The sequence below is a fragment of the Ammodytes marinus genome (assembly GCF_949987685.1).
Source record: "Ammodytes marinus genome assembly, chromosome: 13".
Classification (NCBI taxonomy): domain Eukaryota; kingdom Metazoa; phylum Chordata; class Actinopteri; order Uranoscopiformes; family Ammodytidae; genus Ammodytes; species Ammodytes marinus.
Window position 1 is genome coordinate 30,477,033 of NC_137217.1, and position 18,100 is coordinate 30,495,132.

The 18,100-nt window shown below is 41.3% G+C and overlaps 1 protein-coding gene across 3 annotated transcripts in view; it reads left to right on the plus strand.

Moving 5' to 3' along the window:
* Nucleotides 1-1,251: 1,251 nt before the first annotated feature.
* dgkb (diacylglycerol kinase, beta) overlaps nucleotides 1,252-18,100 on the plus strand; it is a gene marked incomplete at both ends in the record, with an annotated part of 94,294 nt that continues 77,445 nt past the window's right edge. The window contains 5 exons of one of the 3 annotated variants that reach the window (XM_080040142.1): nucleotides 1,252-1,321; nucleotides 9,611-9,687; nucleotides 11,155-11,175; nucleotides 13,035-13,188; nucleotides 17,099-17,239. In XM_080040142.1, the coding sequence (XP_079896268.1) occupies nucleotides 1,252-1,321; nucleotides 9,611-9,687; nucleotides 11,155-11,175; nucleotides 13,035-13,188; nucleotides 17,099-17,239 (463 nt within the window). The remainder of the gene's footprint in view (nucleotides 1,322-9,610; nucleotides 9,688-11,154; nucleotides 11,176-13,034; nucleotides 13,189-17,098; nucleotides 17,240-18,100) is intronic. The other 2 variants (XM_080040143.1, XM_080040144.1) reach the window with 2 other exon arrangements.

Here is an 18,100-nt window from a genome sequence, read left to right on the forward strand (position 1 = left end):
GCATGTAAACACCTTTATCCGATCTACTTCACACACAAATCGGCACATTAACGGACAAGCGAAGTCGGATAAGAACACCTGGATAACTCGTTCATAGTCGGCATTCTCTCTGCATTTAAACAGGATCGCATATCGCATACAGAGAAACAGGTAGGGGACAGGGAATTATGAGAAGTCTAGAATATGACTGTTCACTGAGACAGAAGGATGTTTTGTATGTATTGATGTTAGTTATGACCTTTCACAATGCAGACAAAAATCATTTGGTTTGGCTCTAGTCCCTAATTGTAAGTGTCAGCTATTCTGGAGAACGCTTGTTGTTAAAATCGCTTTTTGTCAAAATCAGTGAATATCTCCTCACAATCTGCTACCTGTCCATACTGTGTGTGTGCTGAAAAATGTGCATGTTGCTAGCTGGGGGGGGGGCACTTTTTTTTGCATACCCTTTGCTTACTTACGAGTTTACAGAGCCTAGGCTTTGTATTAACACTGAATTTTCTTTCACCGCACACACAGTACGGACAGGTATCAGGATCGCGAGGAGATTTTTTTTTTATTCCCGGTAAAGGGTTTTTACTGGGAGTTTTTTTCTCAGCCGAGCTAAGGGTGTAAGGGCAGGGTGTCATATTGTATGGAATGTAAAGCCCACTGAGACAAATGTATTTGTGATTTTGGGCTATACAAATAAAACTGATTTGATTTGATTTGAGATATTCACTGATTTTGACAAAAAGTGATTATGACAACAAGCCTTCTCCAGAATTGCTGACTGCACCTTTAATTTAAAGTAGAGTTTCCTATTACTCTTAAAGGAATACTTCACCCATACGGAACCGGCGTTCTATCATTATACAACCACTATTTAATATAATGAATGAGGTTTTTCTTCCCTCAGTCTTCCCTTAGTCTTCTCTTGGCCCAGCTGTCCTGTTAATCCTAACCCTGCATGTTACCATATGTGATGTCACGCATGGGAAAATGTAGGGTTATAGACAGTAAGACCATAAAACACTCTTTCTGCCTTTTTTCTCAGGCTAGGACGAACTGATTCCTAAAACGTTTGCACATTTATACTACATAGGATCTCAGAGTTCAATACACCTTCATATTTCCACCGGTGAAGTAGGCCTAGGTCTTTAATGTGGCAGATGAACTGATGTCTGTCTTTACTCTTTCCAGTGTGCCATACTCCCAGCTGTGTGTTGCGGCCCGGGGAATGCTCCATCGAAGGACAGAAGAGGTCCAGACACAATGAGCGGCCTGGACAAATGGGTCACGCTGACCCCCGCAGAATTCGCCTTGCTGCAGGAATACACTCAGTGTGAGTACGAGAGGGACGCTTACTGGGATAAGGAGAGTGTACTTTCTGAAGATCTCTCTCTCTCTCTCTCCATCTCTCTCTTTCTCCATCTCTCTCTCTGTCTCTATCTCTCTCTGTCTCTCTCTCTCTCTTTCTCTCTCTCCCTCTCTCTCTCTCTCTCTCTCTCTCGCTCCCTCTCTCTCTCCCTCTCTTTCTCTCGCCCTCTCTATCTCTTTCTTTCTCTCTCTCTCTGTCTCTCTCTCTCTCTTTCTCTCTCTCCTTCTCTCTCTCTCTCTCCCTCTCTTTCTCTCGCCCTCTCTCTCTCTCCTTCTCTCTCTCTCCCTCTCTTTCTCTCTCTCTCTCTCTCTCTCTCTCTCTCTCTCTATTGTGTTTTATCCTGCTTTTCAACAATACATGATTGTGACACCCTCAAGCAGCCTTTGAAAGTACAAGGCAGTGATAACCAAGTCTGCAGTAGCTTAGAACATGGCTTAAAGGTGGTACGAGGAACTTTAAAATATTTATGAGACAGTCTAATTTTTTCCTCCGATGATCATAAATTACATATAACAACAAACAAGACCATCAGTGCAAAGAATGCTATTTTTATATAGTTTTTCTTAATGCCTTTGTCATGGGGAACAACAGCTGGCGATGTAATACAACTACTATTACTACCGCTGTTGTCCAAAGGGGGCGCAAGAATGAACACAAACTGAAAGTTCCCCGGAGCACCTTTAACTTTTAATTTAAAACAGCCTACGAGAAACTTTTTCACAATGCGATATCCTGTCGCCATCACCAATTGAGATTACATACAATTCAGCTCTGGAAAAAAATGAAGAGACCACTCCAAATGTTCAGTGTCTCTCATTTTACCATTTATAGACATATGCTTGAGTAGAATGAACATTTTGGTTTTATTCTATAAACTACTGAAAACATTTCTACCAAATTCACTATAAAAACATTGTCATTAAGAGCATGTTCGATAAGTTATGTAGAGATGAAAATTTAAGAAAAATACAGACTGGCCTCTTCATTTTTTTCCTGGGCTGTATATACACATTCACAGGTGGTCTAAAAGCCTGTTGCACAAGTCAAAACAACCTTCCCTGAAATGGGAGTTGGAACATGTCACTGGCTTGTATTTTGGTATGAGTAATGTGGCTTGACATATTCTACAATTCAGTGCAGTTGCTAGAGAAACTCTCTCACACACTCCACTAGCTGCCCTCAGGGTTGTTATGAGAGACCAGGTGAACATCCTCCATTATAACAGTGAAATGTCACCTACTGTATAACATTATGTCATCCCCCTACACACACCTGTCATGTCCTCTCGACCACCTTACTTCACGGGCCGTCGTGTTTTCGCAAGATATTTTTGTGTCTGGGGCGTAGTGGATAGAGCCTTCACCGCATTGTCTCCGGCCTTCGTTGCAGTGGTCGATGGGGATAACAATATTCTTTGTGAAAGATGTTAACTTGTCCTTGAGAATTTACCAGCAGAAATAATTGGTTCTTTTGTAGGATAAAACAGATATTCAGAATTAGACTTTTTATTTCTTTTACTTGGATCCGCGCTGCAAAGACCACAACACAACACATTAAAAACAATAAAAATAATGGCATTTTTAAATAAATACTCTTGTTTAATTTGTTACTCAGAGTTATATGGAAGGACTGATCTAATCTGTGCATTGTTATAACCTACTGTAGTTTCACAACAGGTTTAGCATTACGTAGAGTGCAGACAGGGTGAAACTACCAGCCTAACAGCAGTGGTCATCCAGGTACATCTCAACCATTCTAAAGCAGTTACATTTAAGTAAGTTTAAATGTCAAAGAGGTTAAATGGGTATGGTGATGCATATATTAGTCATTTGCAGCAGCGTGGCTCAGTAATCAGCATGAGGTTGCCAGCTTTAGATATACTGGTGGCTAGCTTGTTAACTAACGAGCTATACCATTGAAATAAGATGAATTTTGAAAATGATGGAGGGCATATTTATTTCAGTGAACATGGAGCCAGCAGTCAGGCTAAACCAATCTTCTTCACACTTAACTCCAGAAGAAAAATGTATTCCCCCAAAATGTCTTCCGCTCATTACTGTCTTGCCTGGGGTGTGTGTGTGTGTGTGTGTGTGTGTGTGTGTGTGTGTGTGTGTGTGTGTGTTGGTGTGCGTCTGTGTGTGTGTGTGTGTGTGTGTGTGTGTGTGTGTGTGTGTGTGTGTGTCTATGTCTATGTCATGTGTGTGTGTGTGTGTGTGTGTGTCTGTATCTATGTCATGTGTGTGTGTGTGTCTATGTCTGTGTCTATGTCGTGTGTGTGTGTGTGTGTGTCTATGTCACGTGTGTGTGTCTATGTCTGTGTCTATGTTGTGTGTGTGTGTGGTTTTAACTTTTGGAAAGTTGGAGTGAATTGGATTGTACTGCCTCCACATCTTCATTAATCCTCCTTCTCGTCACATCTTTCTCGGCACACAAAACACAAATTATCCCTCGATAGCTTCAAAACCAACCAGGCCAGGGTTATATACAATAACAAGAGGGCTTTTTCCCTGTCTGCTGTAAACCGCTGTACACGATTCATTGCACTAAACCGTGTGTGTGTGTGTGCGTGTGTGTGTTTGTGTGTGTGTGTGCCTGCGTGCATGTGTGTGTGTGTGTGTGTCATTGCACATGTGACTGTGGTCGATCTCAAATATTCCTTGTTTTTAATGGTGACATTTTGACGCTTAAATTGCCGTCTCTTATTTTTTCATCTTGATGTAGAAAAAGCCGCTCAATCTGCTCAAGCATTTACACTGTGCGGTGCCTTTTCAGTGCCTAACATGATTGATTTTGCGGCACCAACCAATAGCTCCCCTGCTCACTAGACCTTGCTCTGGCTCTGGATATGCCTGGAGTTTACATTAAGCTCGGAGATGTTGACACATTGCACGGTGGCTTGAAAATGGTACCAGCCATGCGGGGTGGAAAATGTGACGATATATCTGCGAGATGTGCTGTGTATTTGACACATACCCTGCGTTCCAAATCACATACTCTTTCTTTTTACCACACTACATACTAAACTATAGAAGAGTTTTAGGGCCACTGGAGAGAAAAAAAAAATCAGATAAGGAAGTGTTTTTTTTTTCATTATGTCGAGAAATGTCAAGAATAAAGACGAATACTCCCAAAACGCTATTGGAGTTAGTGGGGGCATTTATGTAGTTTCAGGCATACTACAATTGACCTGCATGTATTGGGACATCCTAGATCTTTTTCTGGCATACTAAATAGTAGGGAAGTATGGGGATTGGAACGCAGGGATAGTTTTGGACAATTTTTTATTTATTTTTTTAACATACTAAGTGCTTTCTGTGGTAGCCGACTGTGGCCTTGGCTGGCAGCAGTTAAAGTGGTTGAATATATCGCAGAGCTATTTAAGTGTCAAACTCAACATACATACAGTGGGTAGCCTGCTTCAAGGCAATTTCAAAACAGTGCTTGTTATTTGTTATTCAGAGCTCCCAAGTGTGAATGTTAAAAAATTCATGCTTTTCACCTAATGTGTGCCGTGCGCCCAGTGTTACACTTGGTAATGGCATAATTGCCTTGTGCCCTGTTAGGAAGATGGTTCCTTACTCTGAAACCCAACCTCTCTCTCTCTCTCTCTCTCTCTCTCTCTCTGTCTGTCTTTTTCTCTCTGTCCCTCTCTCTCTGTCTCTCTTCTTCTCTCTCTCTGTCTCTCTCTCTTCTTCTCTCTCTCTTCTTCTCTCCTCTCTCTCTCTCTGTCTGTCTCTCTTCTTCTCTCTCTCTCGCTCACTCTCTCTCTCTGTCTCTCTCTCCCTCTCTCTCTCTCTTCTTCTCTCCTCTCTCTATCTCTCTCTCTTCTTCTCTCTCTCTCTCTCTCTGTCTCTCTCTCTCTCTGTCTGTCTCTCTCTATCTCTCTGTCTGTCTTTTTCTCTCTGTCCCTCTCTCTCCCTCTCTCTGTCTGTCTCTCTTCTTCTCTCTCTCTCTCTCTCTATTTCTCTCTTCTTCTCTCTCTCTCTCTCTCTCTCCCTCTCTGTCTCTCTCTCTCTCTCTCTCTCTCCCGCTCTCTCTCTAAAACGATAAGGTTACGGTTTTATGTTCTTCTGTGTTTTGTACATATTTGTGCCTGGTGGGTGGCGAAGGCGTCCGCTGAATTAAACATCAAAATGTTTCGGAGACGTTCGGCTTAACAGTGTCGCTTGGAATGAAAATTGTGTGGGACTGAAAAGGCAAGAGAGCAGAATAAACATAAATTCAAAGAGTCGAGAGGGAACTAAAGACTCTTGGTGTGTGTGTGTGTGTGTGTGTGTGTGTGTGTGTGTGTGTGTGTGTGTGTGTGTGTGTGTGTGTGTGTGTGTGTGTGTGTGTGCGTGTATTTGTGTGCGTCTGTATGTGTGTGTGTGTGTGTGTGTGTGTGTGTGCGTCTGTGTGTGTGTGTGTGTGTGTGCGTGCGTGCGTGTGTCTGTCTGTCTTTGTGTGTGTGTTTATGCGTGTCCCTGTGTGTATGTGTGTGTGTGTGTGCGTCTTTGTGTGTGTCTGTCTTTGTGTGTGTGCGTCTGTGTGTGTGTCTGTGTGTGTGTGTGCGCGTGTGTCTGTCTGTCTGTGCGTGCATCCGTGTGTGTGTGTGTGTGTGTGTGTGTGTGTCTAGCGTGCGTCTAGGCATGTGTGCACGCTAGACAGATTTGGATAATCATCTTTCAGCGGGCTCCGGACGACTCTTTGTGAGCGCTGCAGCAGGTTATAAAATAGCCCATTATCTGAGGCACAACAATGGGCATCACACTGCCTCACCGTCCCCTGTGATCTCTCTCTCTTTATCTCCTTCCTACTATATCTCTCCCTTACACTTTGAGTGGCCTTGTATCTGAATTGGACATGTGTGTGTGTGTGTGTGTGTGTGTGTGTGTGTGTGTGTGTGTGTGTGTGTGTGTGTGTGTGTGTGTGTGTGTGTGTGTGTGTGTGTGTGTGTGTGTGTCTGTGTGTGTGTGTGTGTGTGTGTGTGTGTGTGTGTGTGTGTGTGTGTGTGTGTGTGTGTCTGTGTCTGTGTCTGTGTGTGTGTGTGTGTGTGTGTGTGTGTGTGTGTGTGTGTGTGTGTGTGTGTGTGTGTGTGTGTGTGTGTCTGTGTCTGTGTCTGTGTGTGTGTGTGTGTGTGTGTGTGTGTGTGTCTGTGTGTGTGTGGGTCTGTGTCTGTGTGTGTGTGTGTGTGTGTGTGTGTGTGTGTGTGTGTGTCATGTGTGTGTCTGTGTCTCTGTCATGTGTGTGTGTGTGTGTGTGTGGTCCCTAGTGATCTCTCTCTCTCTTTATCTACTCCCACTATATCTCTCCCTTACACTTTGAGTGGCCTTGTGTCTGAATTGTGCTATATAAATAAACTTGCCTTGCCCTGCCCTGCCCTGCCTTGCCTTGCCTTGCTTCTCATTAAACCTGCAGTGTGTAGAATTTTGGGTTTTATTTCCTAGCAGATTTTGTAGAAAGTAATTATAATATCCATAAGTGCATTTAATTTAGTGCATAATAGCTGAAAAAAAAACGTTGAATTATTTTTTTCCCTTAGAAAGGGTCCCATATATGTCCATATTTCTCCATATTTTGGACCAAGGCCTAGTGCCGCCATCTTGAAAGTGTCATAGTTGGAATGTCATCAGGTGCATTGTTTAAAATTTAGAATTGTTATTGTCCTTGAAGGCCACTGTAGCTTCTGTTATTATTCCAAAGGGTTGGGGTTACCCAGGGAGTGTTGCATTCTAGAACTTTGTAGAACTTTCTTGATGATGTCATATTACACACTGCACCTTTAAAGGAAAGCCCTGAACCTTTTCATAACGTTTTATAGTTGTGTGGGACTAGAAAGGCAAGAGAGCAGAATAAACATAAATTCAAAGTGTTGAGAGGAAACAAAGGAGTCTTTGTGTGTGTGTGTGTGTGTGTGTGTGTGTGTGTGTGTGTGTGTGTATGTGTGTGTGTGTGTGTGTGTGTGTTTTAATTGCCGCGCGCCTAGACAAGCACCTACGATCCAACTCTAAACAATTAGAGTTTCCGTTCATGTGATGTGTTTAGTAATGAGTGTGGCACTGATAGACAGATCCCTTTACTTTTGATTACAATACATTATATTACATTACATGACATTACATTACATTACATTACATTACATTACATTATATGTCACTTAGCAGACGCTTTTAGCCAGAGCGTCAGCATTCACACCGCGATTTCTTCAGGAATTGCATTTCTAGGCCTGACAGAAAAGTGCATTGTAATTCAGTAGAGGCTGCGGGATGTGACAAGCAATCAGCACATCCAAATCTCTGTGTGTGTGTGTGTGTGTGTGTGTGTGTGTGTGTGTGTGTGTGTGTGTGTGTGTGTGTGTGTGTGTGTGTGTGTGTGTGTGTGTGTGTGTGTGTGTGTGTGTGTGTGTGTGTGTGTGTGTAGACAGACGGTGGGCTAATACAAATGGCCAATAACGATTTACAAACACTGTCAATGTGAAGCATTTATCTCTAGGCAAAATCATTACATCCAAAGCCATTAGTGCAGGAGGCGACAGTTTGTTACAACCAGCTGTTAAGAGGAGCTGAGATGCTCTATCTAAATACATGCAGACATTACTAAATGCACAATACTCATGTTTGCTAGGATAATTGTTATATAGGATCTGTACTACCGTAAAGTAGATTCAGCTTTTGTTTAAACATATATGGAACTAGACTCATATACATTTATGTAAGGTTTGATATTTTGGGATATTTGGCTTGAAATCGGATCAAAAACCTAATCTAACTTTTTTTGGCTCAGTCTGAGAGGACGACTGTGTGTTGCGGGGTGACTGTGGCTCAGGTGGTAGAGCGGGTCGGCCAATGATCAAAGGGTTGGAGGTTCGATCCCCGCCCTGCCACCTGTGTCATGGTTGTTGTGTCCTTGGGCAAGACACTTCACCCACCTTGCCTCGTGTGAATGTGGATAGTTAGCCTGCTGCTATCGGTGTATGAATGTGTGTGTGAATGGTAACGTGGGAATGGGAACGGGTCTCGCTTGAAAAAGAGTCTCTGGTCTCAATGGGATTTACCTGTATAAATAAAGGTTAAAAAAATTAAAATAAAAATTAACCACACACACACACACACACACCTGTTGATTATCAGCCAGTGACTGTGCAACGCCACCTCAGGCTGCCTGGCCGCTCTGTTTAGCTTACGGCATGTTGTAGTTCATATTCTACAAACCACTTCTCGGGTGCAGAATAGCTCACAACGTAGATATAATTGTATCAATGGTATGAAAGAATAGTGCAAAGAGGCCAAACACAAGCCAGCTAACATGCAGCACACTCTACAAGAAGTATCTTAATGTAATTTGTGACAAGCAGGGAGATGAACCAGGCCCTGCAGTGTGTGTGTGTGTGTGTGTGTGTGTGTGTGAGAGAGAGAGAGAAAATAGAACTCCTAATTAACTCATGCAACATTAAAAACCTGGTGTGTGTGGAGCAACAAATAGCTGTAGCAGTGGGGCTCATAAACGCTCTGCAGCGCTCAGTAATTATCTCAGCAAATCTCTCTCTGCTCATGTTGTTCTTGTGTATAAGTCGAGCTCTAAAAACTACTCTATCTAGCTATCTGTCTGTCTGTCTGTCTGTCTGTCTGTCTATCTATCTATCTATCTGTCTATATGTCTGTCTGTCTGTCTATCTATCTATCTATCTATCTATCTATCTATCTATCTATCTATCTATCTATCTATCTATCTATCTATCTATCTATCTATCTGTCTATCTATCTGTCTGTCTGTCTGTCTGTCTGTCTGTCTGTCTGTCTGTCTGTCTGTCTGTCTGTCTGTCTGTCTGTCTGTCTGTCTGTCTGTCTGTCTGTCTATCCATCCATCCATCCATCCAAGAAAATAATTTGCAGTTACGGAATGCAATTGCTGCACAATCCCCGCACCTGCACAATCCCCGCACTATTCACTCTTTTTTTTTAAAGATTATTTTTTGGCATTTTCAAGCTTTATTAGACAGTACAGAGTTGAAATGGGGAGACAGAGAGACAGAGAGAGAGAGGGGGGATGACCTGCAGTAAAGGTCCACGGGTCGGATTTGAACACGCGACCACTGCAACGAAGGCCGGAGCCAATATGGTACGCGCTCTATATCCACTTCGCCCACAGCCCCCCTCACTTACATCCACCCTTTACAGAATGTACCCATATTAATCTAACTTGTACTGTTATAAGAATCAAATGTAAACACACACATAACTCACTGCAGGTGTTATCTTCCATGTTTGTTCTCAGACTCGACCAAGAAGCTGAAGGATGTCTTGCAGGAGTTCCATGGAGATGGTGTGTTGGCTAAATACAACCCCGAGGAGGTATGCACAGTTTACACTATATTATATAACAGATGGTTTATAGGACATTTACAAGGGATTGGAACCAGCTCTGCTAACATTGCTATAGCAGTCCCCATGCCATATTTGTATATCTGAAACTGGCACAATGTCTATTTTTGGAGGTTTTAAACTGACAACTGAGTTTGGTTACTGTCTCTTTTTTAAAGTTTATTTTGAAACACTGACCCTGCGTTCCAATATCCATACTTCCCTACTATTTAGTATGCCAGAAAAAAGATTTAGGATGTCCCCAATACATGCAGGTCAATTGCAGTATGCCAAAAAAATACCTAGATCTCCCACTAACTCCAATAGCATTTTGGAGTATTCCTCTTTATTCTTGATATTTCTCAACATAATAAAAAAATAACTTCCTTATCTGATTTTTATTTCTCTCCCGTGGCTGTAAAACTCTTCTGTACTGTAGTATGTAGTGTAGTAAAACGAAAGAGTATGTGATTTGGAACGCAGGGTGAGTTTCAGATAACTTGACACCAGACAACTCCCCTGCATACTTTGTATAATTTTGGATGACTTTTCTCATATAATATTTTGAACACACTGCTAAACTATGAGCTGTAATTTTAATCACTAAACTAAAGTAAATGGTTACAGCTAATAAGCTATTTTTTTATAGCATTTCAGTTGGAAATGTTCTATTCAACTTTGATATTTGCATGGTTGCATTGATGGGGGTTTGGAGAATAATTATTGTTTCACTACATAGTCTTCACTGCATTAACTTCCATGTGGATACTGACAAACAATACACATAAACACAAGTATAAACCCTATGTTTTTTTGGAAAAACAGAGAATGTTTTAGCAAATGTTGCAAGATCCGCTATGCATTGATATACTGTAAGCTTGTTTTAATGAGTTGAGCCCCTTAAGTTGAACCATCTCGTTTTCAAGAGCTCCAACATGAAACATACAATACAACAGATAAACTCACATACAACTTACCTACACATTTAAAGCTGGGGTGGAGGATTTGGGGAGAAAATGGCAGTTGGGATAGAGATTCGAATCCAAATACCTCAACCGCTCCACTTGTTCTCTTTGGTCCCTCCCCTATGGTCCCTCCCTGACACGCTCTGCACACCAACAAAGTCGGTGCCAAAGTGAATGGACAGTCCCAACAGCCAATAAGAACAGAATCGGAGTCAAAGTGTACAGCTCATGTTAACTTTGACCAATCAGAAATCACATACCCCAGCTTTAAGGCCCTCCTGTTGCATGCCAGTTATACCATGTTTTGTTGAGGCATTTTATCAAGATAGCTTAACACTGTAACCCTGCATTCACAAACATACTGTCTTAATGCTAACGTTTTACATGCACGTGCACATGTGTAATATGGACAAATAGCCCATTCTCACTGTAATAACTGCATGATAAATCCATGAACACAATTTCTTTCTTTCTACAATGCTGCTGGTTTTAGAAGCAGGACATCCTCAGCCAGGTAACTGTTATCTCTTGCTCTCTCATATTTATCGTTGATGTGTTTTTCAGAGTGATACAACGATTTTGTGTGTGTGTGTGTGTGTGTGTGTGTGTGCGTGTGTGTGTGTGTGTGTGTGTGTGTGTGTGTGTGTGTGTGTATATGTATGTGTGTGTGTGTGTGTGTGTGTGTGTGTGTGTGTGTGTGTGCCTGAATAGATTGTGACTCTTGTGAAGCAATGGAAACATGAAAGGTGTTTGTGGAGGACACTCAACCTTTTACTGGTGGATATAACTCAGCTACAATGTCTTTCTTTAAATGTGGTCATCAGCAAAATGTGGAAAAATTGTGAGACAATATTGACTTTTTTTCGGGGATTCAATCGACCATTCAGAGGGATGGATGAATTGATAGAAAAAGACGACTTTGCACATACACACACACACTCTCTCACACACACACACACACACACACACACACACACACACACACACACTGCACTCAACGATAAAAGCACCAAAACACATTGAAACCACTCGTAAAATAGACTTTCGCCGCCCACCAGCCCAAACAACACTTTGGGCATCTTTCTGAATGCAGACATATGTAACAGGAAAGCTGCCACATCTTTCCAAACACTCACAGATGTTCTCACTGATGTTGGAAAACATGCCAACAGCCTCTTTTCATATGTAAAACTCATCTGTATTTAATTGACTAAACAAGGAGAAGCAGCTTTCAGTTTTTATGCACCAAATATCTGGAACAAACTCCCAGAAAACTTGAGGTCTGCTGCAACTCTCAGCTCCTTTAAATCAAATCTGAAGACTTTTCTGTTTCCATTTTAACTTGCAATTTTTATATTATTTAAACCTGCAGTGTGTAGAATTTTGGGTTTTATTTCCTAGTAGATTTTGTAGAAAATAATTATAAAATCCATAAGTACATTTAATTTAGTGCATAATAGCTGAATTTTTTTTTTTTATTATTTATTTTTCCCTTAGAAAGGGTCTCATATATGTCCATATTTCTGCATAGTTTGGACCAAGGCCTAGTGCCGCCATCTTGAAAGTGTCATAGTTGGAATGTCATCAGGTGCATTGTTTAAAATTTAGAATTGTTCTTGTCAAAATACATTACTGATATGCTGATAAGTTATGAACCGTCCAGAGCCCTTAGGTCGTCTGGGACAGGTCTACTTACAGTCCCTAGAGTTAGGACAAAACGAGGAGAAGCAGCTTTTAGTTTTTATGCACCAACAATCTGGAACAAACTCCCAGAGAACTTGAGGTGTGCTGCAACTCTCAGTTCTTTTAAATCGAGTCTGAAGACTTTTTTGTTTCCATTTTAACCTGCAATTTTCATTCTATTTGCTTCTTTTATTAAATCCAGTTTTCATGTTTTTATTTTTTTTTATTTTTTATTTGCTTCTTTTAATCGCTTTTAAATGTTTTATAATGTGTTTTATGTATTCTAATCTTGCCCCTGTAAAGCACTTTGAGTGGCCTTGTGTCTGAATTGTGCTATATAAATAAACTTGCCTTGCCTTGCCTTGCCTTGCCTTGTCCTTGAAGGCCACTGTAGCTTCTGTTATTATTCGAAAGGGTTGGGGTTACCCAGGGAGTGTTGCATTCTAGAACTTTGTAGAACTTTCTTGATGATGTCATATTACACACTGCACCTTAAATGTTTTATTTATTCCGTTTAAGTGTTGTATTGCTATTCATATTTTCCATCAGCTTTTCTAATGTGTATTCTATACTTGATGTATTTTAATCTTGCCCCTGTAAAGCACTTCTTTGAATGGCCTTGTGTCTGAATGGTGCTCTATAAATACTCTTGCCTTGCCAACGCGCTCTTGTTGTTTGTTGGTTTCTTAGGAGATAGACTTTGAGGGCTTCCAGGTCTTCATGCAGACGTTCCTGGACAGCAAACTGCCCGAAGAGTTCTGTCAACACCTCTTCATGTCGTTTAGCAACAAGGGGCCCAAACCCAGCCCCCCCTCGACCGACAAACACAAAGGCTCTGGTGAGTGTACAAAGGGAACTATTTTACTACTTAAAGGTGCTACGAGGAACTTTTAAATATTTCTGAAACAGTTGTTGATCATAGATTACATTACAAGAACTCTTTACTTCTTGAAAGGTGCACCGCCATGTTTCTACAGTAGCACAGAACAGACACTTAACGGCCTGTGTGTGTGTGTGTGTGTGTGTGTGTGTGTGTGTGTGTGTGTGTGTGTGTCCTGTGGTCTTTCATATCAGATGGCATGGAAAATGAGAGTTAACGTTGCCAAAACAATTGGACATCATAACAAAAAAGTGATAAGAAACACTGTATAAAGTAGTAGCAGAGTATTAAATATGCATGATAGCCTACACCACTAATTCCCTCACAGCATTTCTCCAATGGCTCATTCCTGTCCAATTTTAAGATGATACTTAACTTTAATTTACTTTCCCCAGGACCAAATATTAAATGCATTCACTGTCATTCATCTTAACCGTGAGACCTTCATTGAATCAATAGTTGCATCCCATTTTAAGGGCTAGGGCTAGGTTTGTCTGACTTATTTGAAGTTTTTTTGCTCATTAGGCTGGTAACTGCTGGAGGCTTAGCGAGCTGGACATGTGGCTGTGTTACTGTGTAAACAAGCTGTTGCTACAAACACATGTTGATGTCCAAGGAAAGCACAGATATCTTGGTTGAAATATTTAAAAAATCGCCTCCTAATTATTTTAGCTTTGGAGGCATTTTACCCCACATTTACCACAGCAGATATGGTCTGTTTTTGAGCAGTAAAGCCCCTATCTCACTGGGCTGCGACAGTGTGCGACAAGTTGGAGACACAAAATTGCGACCAAATATGCAAATTAGCGACAAATTTCACTTGCAGTCTCACTGAGTTGGTTCCTCACGACACGTTTGCGAATGTCCTGCCCAACACTTGCCAGGAGGTCGCATTTATGTCTCGCGAACGTCTGGCGAGCGTCGCACGACCGTCTCATTTTTGTCTCAAATCAGTCGCAATTTAGTTTCATAAGTCGCCAACCCCTCGCAAAGTTGTCTCACATTGCTCGCACTTTCTGACTCACGGAGACTAAATTGAGAAGGGTTTGCGACGCGTTGGAGACACCTGCGACCACTCTGAGACTATTTTGAGACAGATTTGTCGCACACTTTTTTTGAAAATGTACAAAATTCATGCGACAGGACTGCACGGCTCTGCGACTCATGCGAGGAAATTGAGACCTCCGCGAACGTTTGGAGACAGTTTAGAGACTCGTTTGCGAATGAAGTCTCCAACTTGACGCAAACAGTCGCAGCCCAGTGAGATAGGGGCATAAGATCATCAAACGGTTTATTTTAAGGTAACATAAACAGAAATGTCCCCAGTTGTCGCTTGCAGCAATCAGGGGCTAGAAATAGAACTGAATTGGGCAGTGTACCGCACTAACGCACAGTTTGCAGTAAAAGGAAAGTGAGGTTGCCACAGCGGGAAGTCGGTTATCTCAGCTGGAATAGTTTCAAAACTAAAAGCATGTTTGTGACTAGTAGTGTATCATCTGGGGTATAAGTTTATCGTTATAAAGTCAAGTTATCCATTTAATAAGCCGTCAATCAAACTTAAAGACAATTTGACCGAGGCAAGAAGGTAGGTTTGATATATCATTGACATACAAAACACTTGAGACACCATTTTATATATATATTTTTTTTATTTGTATAATGAGTAAGAGACCCAAATAGTTTCTACATCCAATCTGATTTGGTATTGATTTCATATCAGGTTAAAAGCTGTTAAGTTGGTGCGCTCCGGTGGTGTAGTGGATAGAGCGTGTACCATATTGGCTCCGGCCTTCGTTGCAGTGGTCTCGAGTTCAAATCTGACCCGTGGACCTTTACTGCAGGTCATCCCCCCTCTCTCTCTCTCTCTCTCTCTCTCTCTCTCTCTCTCTCTCTCTGTCTCCCCATTTCAACTCTGTACTATCTAATAAAGCTTGAAAATGCCAAAAAAATTAAATATGTACATTTTAGTGAGTCAAAAACATGCGTAAAATAATGACATCATCTCACACATGACCTAGTATTCATTTCAATCGCGTGCATTCAATATCTACTAGACAGTGTGCGCCCTGTTTAGCTCATAGGCCATGATGTGATTAACCAAATCAGTGCAAGTCCACTGCATGTGAGAGTGTCGATTAGGCCTCATTGATCCAGTGTTGTTAAAGGAATACTTCACCCATACGGAACCGGCGTTCTATCATTATAAAATCACTATTATATTATAATATAATGAATGAGGTTTTTCTTCCCTCAGTCTTCCCTCAGTCTTCCCTTGGCCCAGCTGTCCTGTTAATTCCTACCCTACATTTTACTAGTGTGATGTCACACATGGGAAAATGTAGGGTGAGACAGTGAGACCATAAAACACTTTTTCTGCCTTTTCTCAGGCTAGGATGAACCGATTTCTAACATTTTTGCACATTTATACTACATAGGATCTCAGAGTTCAAAACACCTTCATATTTCCACCGGTGAAGTAGGTCTTTAACTGTACATCCTCCCACCAATGGGACAACTAAACTATTCTACTCTAAACTGCTGCTGTCTGCACACAGGAGCATATTCTATTTATTACATTAATAAAGGGCTTGTTTTTCCACAAGTACTTTTAGAAGTGAACTGCATAATGACTGGTTTGAGAGTAGAGGTTATAAACTGTATGTGTATTCCCTGACTATGAATACATTACCATTGCACAGCTCTTAAAAGGACTGTAGGGACAAAATAAAACATATCTGGCTTTACTATGGGTAGCAAGGTTTAGCAAGATTTTCCTTTTATATGCTACCGGCTTGTACCAATTCTGAAAATCATATATAACCGCCCAGTGTCTGAATTATTTCTAATATTTCTAATTTCAATTATTCAATTTCTAATGTTGCTTTGTGTTCAGCTTACACATGTGACAAATATTTAAAATATTGCATGTGCCACTGAAAGAAAAATATAGCTTCAGTGCTACTTAAAAAGCCATCGATGTATGTGGTATTTGGGCTAGACATATGCTTCTGTAGCTGGAGTACGTTAGCCACATTTCGTTAGCCAGGCATATACCCAGAGTTGGGAATCCAGATGAGGAGTGTTAACGGCTTTACATAATGTATTGTTACATTTTTTCAAACCCTTTATTCATACAGGTAAATCCCATTGAGACCGGAGACTCTTTTTCAAGGGAGACCTGTTCCCCATTTATATTTTACCATTTATACACCGATAGCAGCAGGCTAACTATCGACATTCACACGAGGCAAGGTGGGTGATGTGTCTTGCCCAAAGACACAACAACCATGACACACAAGTGGCAGGGCGGGAATCGAACCGCCAACCCTTCGATCATTGGGCAACCCGCTCTACCACCTTAAGAACACAATTAAACACAATGGGATAAGGTTGACAGACACATTTCACTAAAATATATTAAAGCCTTAGTTCTATTTAAAAACTCAAATCACTTGCAAGAAAATGGCTGCTCTAAGAACAAATCAAGTCTTTCGATGAGACTAAACCTGGAATGTAATCGTTTGTTCACCTTGAGCCAAACTGGACACAACCACCCACCCATTGATCAATATTGAGACTGTGACTAATGCTATCCACCCCCATCCCACACACACACACACACACACACACACACACACACACACACACACACACACACACACACACACACACACACACACACACAGACACACACACACACACACACACACACACACACACACACACACACACACACACACACACACACACACACACAGCAGGCTATTGGCTACTGCCAACATTAGAGGTGTTATGGAGGGTTTTGACCTTTCCTCTGTGTGTGTGTGTGTGTGTGTGTGTGTGTGTGTGTGTGTGTGTGTGTGTCTCCCTACAGGGCTGAAGCTGATCAAAGGGACGTCCACCCCTCTGAAGACCCCCTCTCGGCCCCCTCCTCCTCTGGAGAACGTCCAGCTCAAAGACATCGTGTGTTACCTGTCGCTGCTGGAGGGAGGGAGACCGGAGGACAAGCTGGAGTGTGAGTCTCTCAATCAATCAATCAATCTTTTTTTTTTTTTTTTTCTTTTTTTTTTAACCTTTATTTATACAGGTAAATCCCATTGAGACCGAAGACTCTTTTGCAAGGGAGACCTGTTTTCCTTTCCCACGTTACCATTCACACACACATTCATACACCGATAGCAGCAGGCATAGCAGCAGGCTAACTATCAACATTCACAATCAATCAATCAATCAATCAATCAATCAATCAATCAATCAAAACTTTATTTATACAGCACTTTTCATACAATCAAATGTAACACAAAGTGCTGTCACGCCATGTCACATCACTTTTGGTTCATGTGTTTTATTTTTTTGTTTTTCTTTTAGATAATTTTTTTATTAGACAGGTGTTTGGTGTTTTGTGCCCCTTCAAGGCAGCGATGGTTAAGGTTGAGGTTAGGGTTAGGGTTAGGGGATAGGGGATAGGGCCTTCCAGGTAGCGCTGCCTTGAAGGCTCCGTCATGCTCCTCTCAAACAAGTAAAAATAAGTATTTAAAGGTGCAGGGTGTAATATGACATCATCAAGTAAGTTCTACAAAGTTCTAGAATGCAACGCTCCCTGGGTAACCCCAACCCTTTCGAATAATAACAGAAGCTACAGTGGCCTTCAAGGACAAGAACAATTCTAAATTTTAAACAATGCACCTGATGACATTCCAACTATGACACTTCCAAAATGGCGGTGACAAGGCCTTGGTCCAAATTATGGAGAAATATGGACATATATGAGACCCTTTCTAAGGAAAAAAAATATAATTCTAAAAAAACAAATTCAGCTATTATGCACTAAATTAAATGTACTTATGGATATTATAATTATTTTCTACAAAGTCTG